The 21,951-nt window shown below is 38.9% G+C and overlaps 2 protein-coding genes across 2 annotated transcripts; both read right to left on the reverse strand.

Moving 5' to 3' along the window:
* Window positions 1-5,041: 5,041 nt before the first annotated feature.
* On the reverse strand, window positions 5,042-10,468 carry slc38a8b (solute carrier family 38 member 8b). Its single transcript, XM_079667034.1, has 10 exons — window positions 10,244-10,468; window positions 8,612-8,810; window positions 8,009-8,159; window positions 7,820-7,924; window positions 7,655-7,712; window positions 7,304-7,418; window positions 7,072-7,219; window positions 6,090-6,292; window positions 5,927-5,978; window positions 5,042-5,294 (listed from the first exon to the last, which is right to left on the reverse strand). Exons 1-10 carry the CDS (start codon window positions 10,430-10,432, stop codon window positions 5,192-5,194), a joined length of 1,323 nt encoding a protein of 440 aa, XP_079523160.1. The 5' UTR covers window positions 10,433-10,468; the 3' UTR covers window positions 5,042-5,191.
* A 3,524-nt stretch (window positions 10,469-13,992) lies between these two features.
* nrn1lb (neuritin 1-like b) lies at window positions 13,993-17,320 on the reverse strand. The gene is made up of 3 exons (XM_079666672.1): window positions 17,229-17,320; window positions 15,439-15,586; window positions 13,993-14,455 (listed from the first exon to the last, which is right to left on the reverse strand). Exons 1-3 carry the CDS (start codon window positions 17,284-17,286, stop codon window positions 14,152-14,154), a joined length of 510 nt encoding a protein of 169 aa, XP_079522798.1. The 5' UTR covers window positions 17,287-17,320; the 3' UTR covers window positions 13,993-14,151.
* Window positions 17,321-21,951: the final 4,631 nt, after the last annotated feature.

A 21,951-nucleotide genomic window follows, 5' to 3' on the forward strand; every position in this document is an offset into this window, starting at 1 on the left:
TTATATGTAAAAAAAATGATTTTATATATTTTAACATTCATGCTCAAAGTTTAAATTTGATTAGATTAGATTCAACTTTAGTACAGGTACTAAATGCAAAACAAGCAACTTACAGTGTTATTCATTGTATAATATACATATATATATATATATATGCCCCTGGCAGATATAAACAGAAGTATTTACAATATGATCACTATAAGTAGGTATACACATTATAAACAGTGAAATAATAATGAAAAAGAGATATTAAATACACTATATATAAAAAATAGAGAGTACTATAGACAAAATAAATGTGAATATGCTATAGACAGTTATGGACATTTGAAATAATATGAATAAATATGAGTGTGCTAAAGGAAAATGTAACCCTTTAGACAGTTTGAAAAGTTGAACTAAAGCAGTATTTACATTAATAATAAATCATAGAAATGTGTCTATCATTTTACGTAAAAAAAGACAATGATTTTTGTGAACACATGCACCTGCACATTTATACTCATGCATACACATTTCAAATACAACCATAAAACATACAACACAACAATCACAGTAAAACAGAGAGAGGGAGAAATAAAAACCAAGAAAAACATAGGATATTTGTAGGATATATCTTGAGGATCAAGATTTATGTCTGGTTGAGCATGATGGCATCTCTATATTCTTCCATTATTTTTGCACCATGTAGAGAATTCATCCCAACACAACCTAGGGGTGATTTCAGGGGAGTTTGAGTCTCTGGTTGTTGAATAAATTGTATGATGTGGATCTGCTTGTGTGGGCATCTTTCCCGCCAGATAAGCCATAGTGATCTGATCTGTGTCATCATGTTATATAATAATTGGAGCTCTCTAAAGTGAGTGGATGAGAACAGACTTTGTTTTGATGCTATTTTTGATTGGGCTTTACAAACTGTTTTTGTTTTTGTCAATGGTGTCAGTGATTTAAAAATGTCTTTACTCTTGTCTGTAACTTGTAAATAATAATGCAAGTAATACACTGACTGCAGCTATGTATTTCATAAAACCTCACTTTGAACTATCTGAACAACACCTTTAAGTGTCTTCTGGGAATTTTGTCTAGTACGGCAAATTGAGTGAAATTTGTATTTAATTACATTTCTTTAGGGATTTTTGTTTTGAAGGGTCTTTGCGCCCTAGGTAACAAGGAAAACTCTGAGTTTACAGTATTCAAATCAAATTCCACAGCGCCATCACAATTGATTAAAAAGAGGTTTTAAAGATTGGTGTGACTGTGAAAAATATTAAATATGCTTTGCAAATGGGAAGAGAGACAGACAGCATCCATACTTGATGTGGTGTGTTTTTCCTAAAGGGCAGCTCACTCAGTCTCCACTAACAAACCAACCGTGTGACTCCACCAGTGACAGTGGTTGTGTTTATCTTCTTTAACTGTGTACACACTATGTACACCAAGACAAATTCCTCGTATGTTTTAACCTACTTGGCAATAAACCTGTTTCTGATTAAAGCGTCCTGTGTTCTGAAAAAGCTGGCTATAAAAATGTAACACAGACGTATTGCAGTGCAGATATTGTACATTTTGGAAAAAATATCGTATTACTTAATGCAAACATGTGAAAACAGACTAAAGATTTTTACAATGAATTACAGTTTTGTGATTAGATTAAAAAGGACAAAGGTCATTGTGGACACTATTTGTAAAAATGTGATGATGGTTTTTAACCAAAAAGATGTGAATGCTGCAGTCCTCGCTTCCCTATGATTCTTAATTGGTTGGAAAGATTAAGGAAAGTGGGTGAACGAAGCCTAATTGCACATGACAGGAAGAATAAATGTATGATGCAGTCTTAGTGCTAGTTTCTTTTCCTCATTGTTATTCACTGTCTCATGTGTAAATGCAATGATAGGATTACTTCTGCCTCATGTTTCTCTCTGTTTCTTTTCATGTTTATATTCACCATATCTAACTGAAGTAAATCTAATTAGTTAAAGTTTGTGGAGCTTTGTAGATTTGACAATCCTTTTCTTGTGTTCAACTTGTATCAGTCCCACAGTTTGTTTTTGTGACTTTAATCCTTTGGTTTAAAAGAAAATATGTTTGAAAACATCACATCTTTCAAAAAGTTTGAAATGGCAAAGATCTTCTCAATTGATTTGTATACATTTCACAAACATGTGCACATCTAATTTATGATTAAACTAAACCTTTGTTGGATTAAATGCTGCTTATCTTATACATAAAGATTTAGTTTGAAGTAGATTGTAAACATTTTGTCCACATGCCTTTTAAAGTGTTATTTTTTTATTTGCATTCAATATGTTGTCTATAAATGCAACACACTACACTAGACACTGTTAACACGGTTAAACATTGTTGCAGCCAGGCAAAGACATTTGTGTGCCTCTGGTATCACAAATAGGACTTAATGTCATCCTATCTGCTGCACTCTCACAAGGTGACAGAGGCCTATCCTTCACCTGAGCTCATTGCCACGGCAGCCATTATCCCGCAGAGTCAGGCCCAGAGGTCAGAGCTCTGCTGTCGACACTTCACTAAAGGCCTGAGCAGCAAGGTGATGGACGCATGTTATCACCATGATGAGGATTTCAACCTGCTGGCCATAACCTTGATGCATAGAAATCAAGGTCATACTCAATGCATGCACACAAGCATGTCGTACATACAGTATGCATTAACAACCCTGAATTTATTTGGTCATAAAACTGCCAGTTATCTGCAAATCACACAGGAGCTAAATAGCTTTCCCCCTATTCTGAAACACAAAAGACTTTCAGATTACAATCAGTGTGACAGTAACTGTGAGAGAAACACACACACACACACACACACACACACACACACACACACACACACACACACACACACACACACACACACACACACCCACACACACAGAAGATCATTCAGGAATTTTGCTGACACTCTTATCAGAAACAATTAACATTTAAAAGGGATGTCGCAACAAATTGTCATTTCATAAATTAGGACCGCGAGAAACCGACATTACAAGTAATCTTTCAATAACCAAGTAGCTACAGGGGACAACATCATAATGAGGACTGGAAATTATTTTTCACAGGGCCGAGGAAAATGAAAAGATAATCTGATACAGAGAATAATGGATGATTTAAAGCCATGCGAGTGGATACTGCTTTAGGGATAGCAGTGACAGTGGGTCCACCACTTTGGTTCAGATTGAAATGTAAAAGTTATGGATTGCCATAACATTTTGACATGCAGGCTGAACAGTAATTACTAACTGACTTTTTCTTAAGCACCATCATTAGGTACAAATGACTAATTACCAGGGCTGCAATTAAATATTCTTTTTAATCTAGTTACTTATGCTGATTGTCTTTAAGATTAATTATTCGGTCTATAAAATATGATACCATAATATCTTACTGCCAGAAAATAGTCAAAAATCTCCGTCCCATTTTCTCAAAATCCAGAGTTATGTCTTTTTGTTGAGTCAGTCCAAAACCCAAAGACATTTAGTTGAAGATGGTTTAAAACAGAGAAATCAGGAAATCTCCATATTTGATCAAAACAGTAGCATTTTTCTGCATTTTTCACTGGAAAATGTACTCAAATAATTAATCTACTATCAACAGAGTTGTCCATTTCCTGTTGATTCAATCGTTATAGATGAATTGATGATAATCATTGCAGTGCTACTAATGACATTCCCATCAGCCTCAGCTGTACTGTTTAATGCTACAGACAATTACATTACATTTAGCTGAAGCTTTTATTTTGAGCGTCTTGATTTAGGTCCAGGTAGGCCATGTTTCCATATCTGCAGAGAACAGAGCTGTGTTTTAAATCCTGGTTTATGTTAGTTTTATTTCCCAGGACTGCTGAGTTGCATTCACAAATCTGTGTGCAGTCGACATGAAGTGAAGCTGCAGGATTCAAGAAAGAGCTTTTGTGGTTTTCAAGGATTTCTTTTTCACCATTTAGTGGATTTAGTCATTTGGCCGTCAGGTTAGAAATATAATCCCATGGGCTAAACATAAGTAGAGTATCACAGTTTTAGGTTTTCCCCTAAGGACATTAACTCTGCATGAAATGTCACAAACACAGCTGAAGTGTCTAAAAAGAGCTGCTACGTGTTTCCAGATGGTCTATTTTTGCATTAAGTTCTTACCCTGTGTGTGTTCAGAAAGATAAGTATGTGAAGTCAGCATCGCAGCTTTAGAGCAGACCCCCCCCCCCCAGGCACAGATACAGAGCCTTTTTCTCGATTTACTGTAAATCATTACTCACTCATACACTAACACACATCTGTGAGCATGTGCATGCTCACGGGCAGCATGCCATAACTCTTGAAAGCTTGAAGTCAATAAACAATAAACAGTGATATTCAGCATACCTCGGCCATCAATCTGAGCTCAATGAAAGTTGCAGATTGATATCACTCAGAGGATTCAGGCAATGTGGAGGTCAGAAAGTGGAAAATGCAGAGGAAGGATAAGAATTGTGTTGTTGAAACAAAAAAATGTTAATATGATAAACTCATGATATTATCTGGTCGATGCAAACAAGAATTTCAAGGGCATAAAATCCATCTGTCTACATAAAAACTGAATATTGTGTGTATAGGCACTCTCCTGTCAAAAATGATCCTGGCACCATTTTAACAATGATAAGAACTCAGTTTCCCTTATCTGGGTTTCCAATATGCAGTTACACACAGTCACACACACACACACAGATACACACACGTGACTACGCAGATAAATAAATATGCATCAGTTGTACAATACTGCCCCCTGGCAGGATAGCACAACTACAACTAAAGACTCAAAGATACACTTTTTATTTTCTTATTTAATATTCTATACAATAGGGGTGGTAATGTAATCCTAAATTAATTATTAAAACAGCCACATATACTTTACAATTAATACCTACATTCTTCTCTTGACATTATATTGTTGTCCAATAACAATCCATTTAAATCCAATATGTCTGTAACACATACACAGATAGAGATATTACATTACCGCTTTGTAAATATATATTATATTATAACCAAGTCATGGAAGACCTTGATAAGGATCACATATACAATTATAAACCACCTTTACAAATGCAACTTTAAGTTGTGCAAAACACATTGTGAAGTCAAAGTGAAGCAGCTGCTGCAGACAGTGAAGTGGAGATAAAGGTGTGAAAATCAGAATTTCTGGTAAATCTCTATTATAGCGATGGTCGTGCTCTGTCCGAAGATGAAAGATCCAACTACGATGGTTACAACTCCCCAGACTGTTAAAATCACCCTGCAGAAACAAAACAGTGTCAGGGAAATCAAGATAAACAGATGACTTAAAAAACAAGTCATCAGGAAACAGTATGAATCTTCTTGATCAAATTTGTAGACAAAAATGCCCGTAGAAACCTTAATGTTCCAAAAGAAAATCCATCTAATTACACAAAAAAAGGAAGACTGCTCTTTCTTTCTTAGGATACGACGCAGTTCAGACTCTATAAGAAGGACTTTTTAACTAAATAGTGATCACTGGTTGGATGGATAAATGACTTTTGTACATTTTGCACTGCAGGATGTGACAATCTTCATCATGTTTCCATGAACAGCATCCAAATATAAAAAAAAGTATCATTCCTATTTTCATAACATTTCCTAGAAATGTTCCTGGGAAAAAGTAATTTAATTGTAATCATTAGAAACATAGACATTTCCTAGGAATTAAATCTCCACTAAGAGACAAGTAAATATCACTTTTTTTTTTGTTTAAAAAATTGCAATTATACTCGTTACACTAGCAGTTAAACAGTTGAAATGAAATAATTGGAAGATCAGTTAAACAACATATTTGTTTCCCTATGATATATGATATGTCAAATAATAATGTTATACACATAGAGTACGAGTGTGTAAATAATCACTCACCTGACTCTTGGACTCACAGGTTCACTTTGCATTGTGAACACTAAGCAAAGACCTGCAACACACAAATAATATAGAACAACATGTATGAACATAAAAGCCATACATTGCACATTGTGTGAGTACAAACACAGACACTTAATTCAAAGGAGACATTGTTACATACCAGGAAAGATGAAGATGAAGAAGGCGCTGATTCCCCCGATGACACTGATGACCTCCCCCATGTCGGGGACGAACATGGCGATGAGAAGAGTGACGGTGATCCAGATCACAGTGAGAACCACTCTGCAGCGAGTCTCAAACGAATGGGTGACGACTCCCCAGCGACGCCTTTGAATACGCACCATCAGGTTCAGGATGACAGATCTGTTGCACACACACACACACACACACACACACACACACACACACACACACACACACACACACACACACACACACCACACACAGTAGGACAACAGGTTCACTTTTAAAAGACATACACGAGTTGTACTCCCCTTTCACACATGCCCTGCAAACCTGAGGAGCTGTGAGAATGCCAATGTCCAAATGTCTTCTGGAGCAGACTTTACCCTGCCTGTCGCCTAATACAAAGATAATGTCCAATATGTGAATAGAGAAACCGATTACCTGGGTCAAAAAGAAGGTTAAATTTACAAGCTATAGCATGGCAATGAAAATGTGTAACTGGGGTTACATTACATTACACGTTACTTGTTAGACGCTTTTATCCAAAGCGACTTACATACTAAATACTCTCGGCAATCCCCACAAGAGCAATTTGGGGTGAAGTGTCTTGCCCAGGGACACAACGACATGCTGACTGCAGTGGGGTTTGAACCTGTGACCCCCTGATCCGAACCCTAACCCTAACTAGATCTGGGAACTTGTGAGGAAAGTTCAGTATGAAAACTGAGCTGTGTAATCAACGTCATGTCATGCTTCTACACACTCAACCCAAAGCTACCACTCGCCTGAACCAAAACGAGTATTTTCAGTAAGTGATAAGGGTTGAGATACGGTCAATCTCCTGTTGTGTGCAACAAGTGTCAAAGTCAAGAAAACTACTACAACGTGTGGAGATGATTTCCCTGGTATTTTCCAAAGTTGATTTGTAAGACAGTCTCAACTCTGCTGTTGCTCACCTCCCCAGGAGAAGAATAATAGGATAGATGGTGATGATTGATATTCCAAAAAGTAGCCTGGATATGATCATTGGCACGTCATTTCCTGGATATGACATCAAAATATCGGAGGCAACCGCTCGTCCAAATGTCATGAAGCCGTACACACCTGGAGAAAGGGGAGGTGAAGAGCAGTTTTCAGGGAAGCACAAATAAACTGAGGTTAATAGAGTTGCTTTAGAGTTGAACTCACCGGTGAGAGTGTAAATGAGTAAACAGAAAAACATGGAGACCACTGAGATGATGACCCAGTTTAAGAGCTTCTTGTTCTCCATGCTGCTGTAGATGGTAATACAGGCTTCATGGCACTGCAGACACACACAAAGACACACAAAGACACATTGGGCATTCAGACAAATCACTACCATAGTTCATAATGTCTTCAGGCTCCACGTGCTTTTTAGTTGTCTGTTATTGCTGGTTGGTTTGTGAGCCAACTTTCTTTTTTTTTCTATTTGGACAAATGTAGGTCCACATTAAACCACTTAAATGTCTAGCATCAGGCTGCCTACTTTTAGACTTAAAAGCATGCAGTTGATCCTACCTGAAAGCCAAAGCAGATGGTCGGCACAACACTGAACATTGAAGCCCACGAACCCACACTGAAAACACAAACACACACACTCACATTTACAGATGCACACACGCTGCATAGAATGAGAACAAAAAGTTAAACACACACGTATCCATTACAAACAGTGTTACTGACCCTTCGCTGTGCTCTGGAGTTAATATAACATTGTGGCTCTCCATCAGGTAATACTTTACGATCACTGCCACACACAGATATGTTGCCGCCAGCGTCCCCAACACACTGACACAAAGAAAACACTGTTACAGTAAACCACACACAAATGTGAGCTCTATCTCATTCTGATCCATGATAAGTGTCATTTACCTTGTGTATTTCTGGATGCCGATTTCTTTTGGGATGGACAAGGGGAGGATGATGATGACACACATGATGAAGAGGTAAAACCGCTGGTCGGTGTACCAGTGGTACGGCATCTCAGTGGACCCAGTCACCGTCTCGTATAAAGAAACACTCACTGGAAGAAGAACAACATTTTAACCATTATTTATCTGCTGCAACGATAAATGAATAATATAGATATAATAAAGTTTTCATGCTCACCAAATAATTGATTTGACATACTTATCAGTCTTTATTATATATAGGACATAAAACAATACAAATATACGTATATTTTTGTAAAGTGCCAAAAGAAACAGAGTAGAATAGATAAGAATAAAATAGTGCAGATTAAAATACTGGCACAAGTATTTTTCGTATTGTTCATATTTATAACGGGAAATAAAGGCTGTTTAAAGAGTTTAGACAATCATTTTAGTTAGCAGAGTATTTGACAGTGTTAAAGGACATTAAGGATACATTCTTCATAGAGAAAGGGGATAATAAAAGAAAAAGACTATAATCTAAGTGGTCTGTTTGTAAATAGGAGAAGCTGCATCTTGAAAAATAAGCTCATTGAGCACTTACACTTCTCCAGCTGGTCCTGCACCACCACCAGGAAGGCCACACATATCATGAAGAGGTTGAAGCAGAAACAGATTTCACAGAGTTGACCCACCGCTCCTCCACACACCTCCCTCACCACGTCCTGGTACGTGTTCTGTCTGCTGACTGAGGAGGCATAGCCGAGGATGATCAGACCACTGATGAGGAAGACCAGGGAAACCTGCACGTCACACACACGTCACACACACCATGGACAGATCATTAAGCAATTGGGCTCCGGACTCAGGCCTGTGAAAAGACACTCCTGAAAGAAAGAATCTCCATCCTCTCTTTCCTCAAGATCAGAAATGTGTTACTTGCTGTTATTTCAGATTATTTGATGTGTACCTGTATTGTGATATTGGTTCAAAATGCACCTGAATGTCAATTTGCATTTATAGATATATTGATTGAGACTTTGGTCCATAGTTTGTCATAGTCCAAGCGTGTTCTCGCTCCCAACTCATCAACTACCGCACCTTGTTCAGAGACCATACACATCAAACTGAGACACTCCACAAGTCTCTCTGACGTCTGTTGGGTATGTACAGAGCTGCCTCTAGAGGCGGTAGTATTTATGACAAGAGTTGAGGATGAGGTCAGGTGACGCCGTACAAATAGAGTCAAAGTTTGCATCAAGACGAGATTAGGGATGATGAAAAAACCACAGTGACTGCTGTTTGAGTGAAGTGTGACCATTCAAACCTTTGTGTGTAAATTCCTTTATGTCACACAAATCACATACTTAACTAACAATGGATTTCAAGTCACATAAAAAAACTACTTTTTTAAACCCATGTCATGATCTTTTCCTAAACCTTAACAAGTATCTTTGTTTAGATTCACAATGTTAATCACATATTGAAGTCTATCTGACAAACCTGCATATTAATATACACTAAAGGGGTCCTGATGAAGCATCTGTATGTCACGAGGCTGGAGGAAAATGTGTTCAAGCAAACAAGTTAATACAACATTTCCATACATGAAAGGAGGTAAATCACGTTTTGCTTTAAAACATATAATACTGTTTAATTTATAATCCAAATACCGCTTTCTGCTGCAGCAGATCGACAAATGAAAGAAATGATATGATATCCATATATATTCTATTTTAATGTAGGCTTCCTAACTTGTGTTTAAATGAATGCAAACTGTTTTAACATGTAGTTTCATAGTAAAAACACAGGTGGAAAAGGACTAAAATGTAGATCAAGAGCAATCAGAGGCTCCTTAGGACCTCATAGCTTGTTCCTGGAAAGTTGAAATGTGAAATCTACACACACACACACAAAAAAAAACACACACACACACACACACACACACACACATCTTTTGCTGTAGTGCTATGAAAAGTTCAGGCTCTCCCTTAACTGGAAGCTCATTAGAGTTCATCTGTGAAATAGATGAGTCTCTTTCACACCAGGGAGTGACTGAGTGGTGGTGAGTACATACATATACAGTCAGCAGGCTAACAGACAAACTAAGCCCCCAAATGTCTCTATATATGTTAAGGGAAATACAATGAAGGGCTTTGCAGTTCAATCCTTCAACAATTCTATTTTAATGTATTATACATTAAATTATACAATATTGCAGGTGTGTGATCCTCACCAGCTCCACACTGAGGGCAGTATTCACTCCCCCTGCCTTCTGGAAAGCCCAGGGGAAATTGAGCAGTCCGGCACCCAGCGCAGACTTCAGCATGATGAACACAGCACCGAATGAACCGAGCCGCGGGGGGCCGGAACGAGACGCAGAGCGGGCCAGCAGGTTGATGCTCTCTCGGGCCAGTTCCTCCATGATCCTTAGCGAAGCTTTAACCCTATATAACTGATACTTCTCAAGAACGATTTCTGACAAAACTAACCCTTCTGTAGTCCAGGTGTCCGCTTCATGCTTCTGAGAGTTTGAACCTGCTGAGATATATAGCCTGCACCCACGAGCACACGCGACTCACATGGTCTAATTGGACATTTTGATTGCTAAACATTTCACTCTGAGGTGACACATATATCACTAAAGTGAGTATGTTTGCTTGTGTTTTCTCTGTCTCTCTCCATGGCTCTCTCCTTTAAGTTGTGTCTGTCTCTGAAGAAGAAGCCTACAGATAAAGGTAATTGTGTTGTTTTCTTATGTTTACTCATTTTGTCCATACATGTACTGTGTTCAAAATACACATTGGTTTTCCTACAAACAAACCCATCAGTGGACCTCCTCTAAATAAAACCATGAATTAACTTTATAAAATCATAAGAATTCAAGAAATTAGTCAAGAAAGTATTGCTGGCTTAACTTGCAAGGGGCTCCATGGCAAAAATATGCTGCAAAAAAAGGGAAAATACAGGTGGGGGGTTTCTGTGTCCCTGTACATACAGACACCTGCAAACACTTCTACTACTACTGCTACTACTTCTACTACTGCACATAGTGGGTCGAGACTGATGATTGAGAAGGATTACTTTGCATAAAATCTATATATTGTTGTTTTTTTCCTCCGGGAAATCCTGCACAGTTTCATTAAGAGGTCAACCACATGACTTGAATGTCCTCCATTTACTCGACTTTGTTGTCATTCTGATTGTAATCATCAAAGAGATTGGCCACTATTTACTTTTCATTTATTTATGTTATATATCACATTTTTGTATTAACAGAATCATGAATGTAGATTTGGTGTGCAGTGCAGTTTACACTGTTGTAGCATGAGGAGTTTAAACAAAGTCCCGGTCATATGGAACAATCTACTAATTCATAATCCATTCATGATTCATGCTACACACAATCTGTCACATGGCAGATGGCATCGGTCCCATTCATGAACTTTGCTCTACATCAGGAGGAACTTTCCAAAGAAAAATGAACTTTAACTAACTGTATCTTTTTGAACAGCTGTTCCCAAAATGCTAGGGCTTTGAGGCACCTTCAAAATGATGTCATGGTGATTTTGCAGATTTAGAGAGAGCAGAAGTGTTATGGGGACAGTCCAAAGTTGTTATTGTTTACCATAGGCATGTGCTGTTCCCAAAAATATCTCAGGACTTTAGTTTTTATATTTTCCATTTTAAATTATATTACATGTATAATTGATATTGTTGTTGTAAAAAAAATCTCCTGTTTAAAATATGCATAAAATCACTGCAAGAGTAAGACAGCTTTATATATGAATCCTCTCTGTCCACGGTGACCTGCCACGCTTTGTCGTCATGACCAAATCAGGGTTATAATCTGGTTTTTATGTAGCCTGTTAGCAAAAAAATAAATACAGAGTCTGAGACCTTTAAACACGCAGTCTGATTATTCAGATTTAAAAATAATGTAATCATGTACGTCATGCAAGCCTGTGCAAAAAAATTCAACTGGAATCATAAGCTGGGAACTGTATGAAGCAGCATTATTTAAATAAGCCATTAAACCTGTGAACTTTGGGTTAAAGGTGCTGCATGGTTGCATTTAATCAGTGTGCCATGTGAATATATAGCAGAATATAAAGCAGGAGGTCCACTTGAGGTTTCAGTGACCGCTGCAATAACTCCTTAAATTCAGCATGCTGCAGTAATGAAGATACCACCTCTGACATTTAGATGTCATACTTGCTAATGTCATATTTGAGTTCAACTTCATACAATGCTGACAAGGCAAAACACCACAAAACCAATCCTCATCACTTCTCATTTGCAATGTTTGCACTGCATGCTCTGGGGACAATAAGACTGTTTTCAAGGGTTTCGAGGAGCAACCTGCTACACTGTGACGAATAAAGACTGATGAGATTAATCTACTCATGATTCTGCTGTTATGAAACAGATTAAGAGAATTCAGATTACGCACACACGCACAAACATACACACATACAAAAACACAAACACACACGCAACTGACACAAAACCCATGTCTTCAAGAAAAGAAAACAGTTGCGATGAAAGGAAGATAACTGTGTTGTGTATGTCAGAATATAGAACACCTTTAATTTAAGCGTTTGTTGGGTTGAAATCAGAGTGAAACAAAAAGGCATGTAGAACTCTTTACTGCAGTGAAAAAAAATAAAATGGAAATGAACAAAATAAATACATTGGTAATGTGAAAACCAGTAAATACATTGCAGTCTGTGATTGCATTACAGCTCAGTATCAAAGAAAAACAACAGCATTAATTAACATTACAGCAACTGTTAATGTTATATGGATGAAACTTGGGAAATAAACTCCCTTTTTACATCACCGTTGTACCGATGTCCTGTGTGTCTTTCTTTGTCTCCCCCCCCCCCCCCCCCCATATAGAGGTCTTGAAGCAAACCTTACTGAATGCAGCTGTGCAGAATAGAAAAGCAACACATACCTGAAATACGGAAAACCACTGAACAGGTCAAAGGAAATGACACAGTTTAAACAACTGACAATATTTTGCAACATCATGTGCACACTGCAAAGGATGCCACCAAAGACAGTATTATGTTCTGATATTAAACAGGTCAGACAGGGGGATGAATTAAGCTGCACAATAACTAATGTTTGCACCCTGCAATAATACTCTGCTCTAGATCACACCTGATTGGATCACAATCTGAACACCTGGCGTCCCTTAAAATCTCCTTTGTCCTAAAAAATCAGGCTGTATTTCTGTGGTAGAAATAAAGAAATAAAGGGTTTACAAGCATTAGTATGTCATAAATGTAACATAACTGAGATTAGTCTTTCAGCTAAGTATTTTCAGTGAATAGGACGTCCTCTTCTGCTTTCCCTAAATCAAAGGTTTGTCACTCCAGCCTATAAAATATGGCCAAGCAATAATATGAATTGAATCACAATCAATCATTTAAGTTGCAAGTATGCTTCATTTTAATATTTATGTCAGAATTAAATAAACCTTTTGTCAGCTTTTTGGTCTAAGAGCAAAGCATGTGATAAATTCAACATATTGTTATTTATTCAATGCCTTTTCAGGTACAAAAAACTGAACCAGATATTTCGTTTGATCCAGTTATTGAACTCAGTTTGGATTACAGGGGGGAGCAGGACGCTGACCACCAGTTAAAAGAATACTTCACCAACAAAACGATAGTTTTAAAATCAATTACTCACCAAGTTTTACCTTGGATTCTGGAAGAAAGCTTTGTATTTCTCACAGTTCTCCGAGGTGAACACAGAATCCAAAAAACTTAACTTCTTGCAAAAATGATCAGGCTATAAAACACACTTCAGACTTGCACGTAACAGTAGCATGTCTGCACAAGCGTGAACATGTTTACGCCGAAGTGTTTGAAATAATGAGATTATAGCAATAATGCATGTGTTTGGAAAGTAGTGAGCATATGTCAGGATAAATGAACCTTCATTAAACTGCATGGGTTGTTTCAGGCTTTGTAAACTCCATTAACCATGGCATCCACTTCAATTCATCAAAAATGTTTCTCAGTTTTTGTTTCATGCAAGAAACATATATTTTTTTCCAAGAATTCAAAGTTCCAAGGGTGAGTAGTTTTTTAAACTACTTATCATTTCTTGTGTGAAGTATTCTTTTAACTAACTCCTGAGCAGCAGTAGCAAGGTGCTGCACACAGGGAACATCAGAGAGCTGAAGGGGGGGCTGTTCCTGTTGGTTTGCCCTTTCAGTGTTTCCTTGTTGGTCTGGTCGGAGGTGGGGGGGCTCTGGGCTGCAGGCACAAAGCTGGGTGGGAGGGTGGTGCGGCTGGCACACATGTCGTAGAGGTTTCCGGAGAACTGCGTCTTCCTGGACTCTTGTCTTAGAGACTCCCAGACGGCTGCTGCGTCTCCCGGGCAACCGGCCAGAGCTGAGTTGGCACACACATGGAACGCATTCCAGGACCTTCGAGGAACGAGGAGATCAGAGCAGATCAGAGCGGAAATGTGAAGACTGCAGGGTAACATGTACAATAAAACAGTTACCATTTGAGCAAATGTTTAAGAAATATGTAACACTTCTTCTGAGTTTGAGTGGATTAACCCCTCACGTTGCTGTGCAATCTAGTTTAGTTTCTGTTTGACACTTATGTATGTAAAAAGCACTATACATAACCAACAAGATTACTAAAAATGAAATGTTGAATGTAGCATTTTCAGACAGTATGTCTGTATGTGTACACTTATTACATGCATGACTTTTGGGTGTGGTAAGAATAAAGCACAATTCAAACCACATCCAACAGAAACAAATTCGTTTTTGAGGTTATAATGTAGCGTTTTGGCCCATGTTTATTTGACAACACCTGTGGTTCATGGTGATAATGGTTTGTTTTATTAATACAGGCCCAAAGCAAAGCATGTTTTATTAGAGATAATGAAAGGAAATGATGACACCGGACATGAAACCTGAGAAACATTTCCCCTAAACATAGTAGTTTTGTACACAGTTTAGCTGTATGTCAATGTAATTTTGTAGGAGACAGAGTTGAGGTGTCGGCCATAAACCCAAATCATGCGCGGTCAGCTGATACATCTCTGTAAGTTTGTCACTGCAAAAACTCACAAACTCTGAGGACAACATGGTTTTAAACAATCTATGACTGTACCTGGTGCTATAACCTGAATGCTAACGTCAGCATGCTAACATTCTCTCACTGACAATACTAACATGCTGACGTTATGCAGGTTGTATGTTCGTCATATTAGCACATTTCAGTCAGAAACATAAAGTTCAGCTGAAATATTGCATTCCAAAAGATCCAATATTTGTTGAGACATTTCATTAATAGACTGTAGCAACTTTAATAGTAATAACTTCAGCAATCTGAGACAAGTTGTTTCAAGACAGACAGGGGATGGTTACCAAAGTGCTGGACAGATACACACCTGCAAATTGCATCGATGTCCTGTGTGTTTTGGTCTTTTTGTGTTTCCACCAAACTGTCTCCAAGTGTAAGTAAACACTGAGCGAAACTCTTGTAGATGGAATCACATGAAATTGGAATTGCCGCTCCAAAACTCACAGGGACCAGGCCTGGTGGAGAGAAGAAGAAGAATTGGGAGGGTTGAAACCCTCTTTAATGGTCACACATGCAGAGCACACAGCACACACAGTGAAATGTGTTCTCTGCTTTTAACCCATCCTAGTACCAGGAGTCTAGTACTAGCAGTGGGCAGCTATTGTACAGTACCCGGGGAGCAATGGGAGTGAGGGGGGAAGGGGGGTGTCCGGTGCCTTGCTCAAGGGCACCACGGCAGGGCAGGAGGTGAACTGGGACCTCTCCAAGTAGTCCATACTCCATATTTAGGTCTGGTCGGGAACTTGAACCGGCGACCCTACGGCTCACAGTCCAAGCTGTGTGCTGTACTGACTGAGCCACTGCCGGACAATAGAACATGAGTATACAAAAATAGATGTGTTTAGAGATGAGAGATTGTTTGGTTCAGGGATTTCATCTTGTGATGTGAAACACAATGTTTATGTTTATAGAGAAATAATCCATCTGGTGCTCAGACGGATCAAACAAATACAGAAATATGTTGATTTCCATTCATCTGGAGGGATTATACAACCTCAAAGCCAAATTCAGTGCAGGAGCTGTCTGATCGATCAGCTCATACATAACGCGCTGAGACTAGTTTGAGTCATCACAATCTTCCTTAGAAAAGATGTGAAACAATGTTTGACTTGATATGCAGAGGACATTTGAGTGTAAACTCACAGGAAGATATCTATTGATTGACACACTCACATCCACACTCTGAGTTGACCAATTCATAATCTCTAGAATATAGAGATTTCCTGCTTTTCTCTGATTTATAATATTAAACTGAATATCTTGAAATTATGAACTTACAAAACAAGATATTTTTGACCTTACATGAACGAACATTGAATGAACATTAGTTATGTATTTTTTTATCTTGTTGTATTTGCCTACTTTAATTTGTGTGAATTGTGTCATGATTTCTAGTTTAATATTCATCCCACAATAATGCTCATCATGATTTTGCTGCAAACATTTTGTTAGTCTTGCATTTTCCAAAGTCATTGATCCAAATTCTACAACCATAGATCCAAAAGCACTACATACAGTAGTACTACATAGTACTATGTAGTACTACATAGTACTATTATACTATTGTAGAATAGTACTATGGATACTATTCTACAACCATAGTATCCATAGTATGTTTTTTCTACACAAGCCATCACATGTGTTTTACAACAAACTTCCTGAGAGGAGTAAAAACATCAAATTACCCTAAAAAATAACAGAATCCACACCTAAATATATGATTTTGTACACCAAATACATATAAACACACACACACACACACACACACACACACACACACACACACACACACACACAGAGGATGAGAGAGAATCAGTACATGAGGGACAGTGAGCATTTCATTAAGGTAAGTGCATTAGTAAACCCATCGCTTATCAATTTTAGAACAAGCTAAATAAATGAGTCTTTCCGTAAATACTTTGGGCTTTTTCTGACAAACCTGCTGATCCCTTCTACGCATTGGGGAGCAAACAGACACATCATTGATATAGTATAAGTGCCCGATAAAGGACAGGCATAAGCAAACTTAGTACTTTAAAACTTAAAGACTTAAATGCACATCACACAGTCAGAGAGCATTTAAAAAACCATCCTTACTGAGGCAGAGAGCGATGGGCAGCAGCATAGTCGCCGTGCCTCGTTGGGACTTCTTCATCTTTCCTTCCACGAGTCCCGTGGAGCTGAGATCCACCTCTGAACCCGAGCCTCTGATGAGAAGCTCCCCAAAGTATCTGATTTAAAAAGGGACGAGTACTTCCATCTGTTAATAAATGATTCGATTTTAAAAGTAAAGCAGAGCCACAACCAGACTGGATTAACAGTGAATGGGAACGCTGCATCACAGAGAGTAAGAGGATGCTGTGTGTGTGTGTGTGTGTGTGTGTGTGTGTGTGTGTGTGTGTGTGTGTGTGTGTGTGTGTGTGTGTGTGTGTGTGTGTGTGTGTGTGTGTGTGTGTGTGTGTGTGTGTGTGTGGGGAGGGGCACAAGGCGAGAGTTTGCAGGCAGCCGACCAATGACGGCATCCCTCACCGCACACTGGATTATAGTGTTCTCATTTCCGGTCTTTAGTATTTAGAACCGTTATTTGAAACACAAATGAATTATAAACTGTATTACCAATCGCTCATTTGTTAACATACATTTACGTGCTGCAAAGATCTGACTGCACTATTGAAAAATGTATTTATCACAAATGACATTAACAGGGAACATGATCAGAAGTGTCAGCCGGATTTAGTGTTTCATGTGGACAGATGGAGGACGTCCCACAGAGGATAAGAGAATCCAGCTCACCTGGGAGTCCAACAATCCAGAGCCACCCCTGAGAATGGCATCATCCCAAGTGAGAGTCTCACCCACAGCCATGTGGGTCATGGGGGGGTTATTGAAGAGCATGATCTACATGTTATTCACTCTGAAAAAAAGATTGGGCAGATACAATTTATTGTCCTGTTTTTAAATAAAAATACACTTGCCTTTTTCCCAACTTGAGCATCCATCTTATATCCCCCTCCTCTTCTTCTAAGCCTCCAAATCCCCTACTACGCCCCCAGGATGGCTTCCACTACGTGCATTAGTATAAGCCCCTGTTCACATCTGTACACTGACACAGGAGGAATGGTAACCCATTGTTAATCTGCAGTTTAAAACAGCCATTAACTGCAGAATAATCCATCTGTATACTGAAGCCGCTGCCAAGAATCAATACCTCAAGTAGATGTTGCTATTACAGCTGAAAACATCTGATTTTTTAACATTATTACCTTTTGCAGAAGATGCTCAGGACCAATCAAGCCTGATGTCACATGGGCGTAATTTCCACTGGGGACAGGGGGGACATGTCCCCTCCACTTTTCAAAATCCTGTTTGTGTCCCGCCCACTTTTCAAATGTTTTTTTTTTTTTCCACAACTAAAAGTGGTCATGGAGGAGCGTCTGTGTGTGCGTGGCAGGAGCGCATTTTGTGTGAGAGAGAGAGACAGAGAGAGTTACGTGGGTTGTTTTTAGCATCTGGTGCTAGCTCGGAGCTAACAGAGATTAGAAGCTGTTTCAACAATAAGGAGAGGGAGAGTCCTCTCCTGTCGGACTGAGAGGCTGAGATAACATCAGCTCAGGGAGGTAAAGGACTCGCTGAGTGATTATATTGTAAACTTTAGTCTAAGTTATCTCAGTGGGTCTCAAACGGTTTGGTCTAAACAAATATGTCCATCTATTTAATATAGTTGTTCAAAATAAGTAAAAAAATAATTCCAATGTCAGTAAAGAATTAAAAACACAGTTTGAAAGGGGAGTGATTAGTAAAATATGCATAAATAAAAAAAAAGAATGCAGACTAGGTAAGATAAAGATAGGAGAGAGGAGTATATCAATGATGTGTTATTGGTTGTGAGAATATTTTAATGGTTTTCGGAGTATTGAAATATATACAGGTCTGTTTCATATGAGTGTTGAGAGCTGTATCCATAAATCTCTTAATTTGTGCACCAGATTGATGCATTTAACTTCAATTTAAAGAAAAAAATCTTACTGGGGATGCATGCCCCCGGACCCCTCTATAGGATGTGAGGTCATCCCAAATAAAACAGGTTCATGGATAGATAAGTTTGCACACTCATTATATACACTACACATTTGTCTTGGATTAGTTAACACCATAGTCCCTATATGTGAAGAAAGGCAGGAAATGGAATTAAATCGAGAACAATGTTTCATTGCGGAGGACACCCTGTTTTGTGTCCCCCCCACTTCTCAAACCAAAGTTACACCCTTGGTCATTCATCACATTCTTTAAGATATACAGCCGTGGCAGTGGTGTAGTGGGCGTTGGACGCGGGGGTACGCCGTACCCCCACTTATTTGGAGCATGATCTTTTTTTTAATAGTCTAATAAATATAAAATCATTGCCAGTGTTATCAGTTGCAAGTGTGTATTTGTTGTAATAATGACACACACGTAATACATTTCACAGTAATTATAATTAAAAATAAAAACGATTTCCTTAAAAAATGATGATTCCTCATCACGCTCTTGACCCCTCAGCGAGCTGGGGCTGTGTCAGTGATTTGGCGGGAGCTCTTTCCCTCAAGAACGCTAACGACTCGAGAAAGCTCTACAATGGCAGGCAAACATTCTATACTTGACTTATTTATATATATACAAAAAGAAAGAGGCTAGCAGCACCGAAGCTACAAGTGAAGCTGCTACTAGTACATCATCAGAAGAGCCGCCTACGCGTTACACAAACCATTGCGTCAGAAGCACCTGCATACAGCGGCTGGCGGAGGCAGGGTTGGTGGCCAGAGAAATCATGTCCGTTAGCGGACATAAAAACGAGTCATCGCTTCGCAGCTACTGGGCTCCATCTCTAGACAACAGAAAGATGTGGAGAGACGCGTTTTTTGCCGGTCCGGGACACGCCATGAAACGGCCACTGGAGGAAAGCTCTTCCTATAGACAAGTTTACGCGCCAAAACACGGGTAGCGCCATGACACTACACAAATGCACTTCATTTCCGCCGGAAGTCTTTTGCACAGCGTCTGTCGGTGTAAACCGATGTAAACAGTCAGACGGGCACTGGTGTAAACACAGCGATTTCGATGCTAACAGTGATGCTAGCTTGGGAACACGATTCTACTTCTTTGACTGGAGATGGCGTTACTCTCCCCCACCCGAATTCAGTGCAAAACTGGGAGGATAACATGACGACGTGGCCCAGCATAAAACCAAAATAAACTGCCTTATTTAGGTCATGCCCACAGGAGCCAACAGTTGTCTGTTGTTTACATAATGCACAATCTACATGATCTCTTTATGCTGTGCAATATATCATATGTGCCTGTACTGTTTGAGTGAAAATAAAGTTTGATGTAATTTAATTTCATTATTGCACTGTTATTGCATTATTGCATTTCATATGTTCCTTAGAGTGCTACAATTTCTTTTAACACAGTTCATCATTCATATTAAGCTCATACTGTACATAAATAACACTGAATTAATTAATTGTTGAGAGGAAACTAAAGAAATGGCTTCAACAAGAAAGATCACATGTTTAATCCTAACAGGTATTACAAATTAAAATATAAAAGCAGCCCACACAATTACATCACTATGAAAATATTCATATATAATATTAAAAAATACAATGCATGCACTATTTGTTGTGTTTATCTGTATTTAATGAACAACATGGCTGGGTGCTGGTTTGTGGTCGTAGCACTCTCTATCTAACCACTCGTTCAGGTGCTTTCTCGAGTGATTGCAACCAACTACCGCACACGTAGTTCCCGAACCACTTTTCTTCATGTTGTAATTGTTATATCCTCTTTGTCTCTGCGATATCAGTGCTTTGTCGGCACAACGGAGCTAGCTAGCAAAACAAACCCAGTCCGCCAAAACGGAAGTGCATTGCATCGAAGGGAGGAGTTCAGGATGTAGAGCGGAAACGGCTCAATAACTTGTGTATAACGTAGTCCTACCCGTGAACACCACAGCACCACCTGCAAAAAAGTCTGGCATGGAGTTCATGGAGAGCTGTTTCAAGAATTGCACTTTTAATGGCAGCATGAACATCCACCTTCATTCTGAACCCAAAATGTTTCAGCACCATGGACAGCCTGATTTGATTTGTTCCGCTAATCCCACACAGTGATTACTCAGATATTGAAATAGCCTAATTCAAGAATTGTTTTCAATAAATTGGTTAATAATATATTATTTACTATAATTATATCAATAACTGTAAGCGGGGTAGCAGGAGTGTTTGATCGGCTATCGTTACCATGGGAACTACTTTCTAGGAACTACTTTCTGACGGAGATTAACTCAAGCAGAAAACGTAGGTTTGGGAGCAAATTAGCCCACATTATGAAATTATTTTACCTTATTGTTGATTACAATAATAGTTTGTGTAATAGAATCGCAATCATACACTTGAGGCCGTTCTTGAACGTCATTATTGGTACGACAGTACTGCGGCAGGACCGAGGCGCTTGCGCCGAAGTCCGTACGCCTGTACTGGAGTGTATGATTGCTTAAGTGAGACATCGAACGGAGTGTTATGAATGAGAACTATAGGTTACTTACGTAACCCCAGTTCTCAGAGTAACATGTAGTGAGATGTCTCACCAGACGGCCCTCCTTGCTAAGGTGAAGCGAGAAGAGGTGCTTATTTTTGAATGACGCTAGGACGCGGCGCAAGCTATTTATAGGGTGGGTGCAGTGGATTCCCTGACGCTGACGTCAAGATCACCAGCCAATCAGGATTGGCGTAATGAGATTGATGCTTCTGTTTGCTCATCGATGAGGCGCATCCCATAG

This window comes from Notothenia rossii (genome assembly GCF_949606895.1).
Source record: "Notothenia rossii genome assembly, chromosome: 2".
Taxonomy (NCBI): domain Eukaryota; kingdom Metazoa; phylum Chordata; class Actinopteri; order Perciformes; family Nototheniidae; genus Notothenia; species Notothenia rossii.

Bases quoted from the DNA above. Each gene is read 5' to 3' on its own strand.
- slc38a8b (XM_079667034.1), bottom strand. From the start codon at position 10,432: ATGGAGGAACTGGCCCGAGAGAGCATCAACCTGCTGGCCCGCTCTGCG. The intron at 8,811-10,243 runs GTGAGGATCACA...TGTGACGTGCAG, and splicing joins CTGCCCTCAGTGTGGAGCTG to GTTTCCCTGGTCTTCCTCAT. The intron at 5,979-6,089 runs GTATGTAACAAT...TGTGTGTTGCAG, and splicing joins CTTCATCTTCATCTTTCCTG to GTCTTTGCTTAGTGTTCACA.
- nrn1lb (XM_079666672.1), bottom strand. From the start codon at position 17,286: ATGAAGAAGTCCCAACGAGGCACGGCGACTATGCTGCTGCCCATCGCT. The intron at 15,587-17,228 runs GTAAGGATGGTT...TCTCTCCACCAG, and splicing joins GCCCATCGCTCTCTGCCTCA to GCCTGGTCCCTGTGAGTTTT. The intron at 14,456-15,438 runs GTGTGTATCTGT...CGTTCCTCGAAG, and splicing joins GACATCGATGCAATTTGCAG to GTCCTGGAATGCGTTCCATG.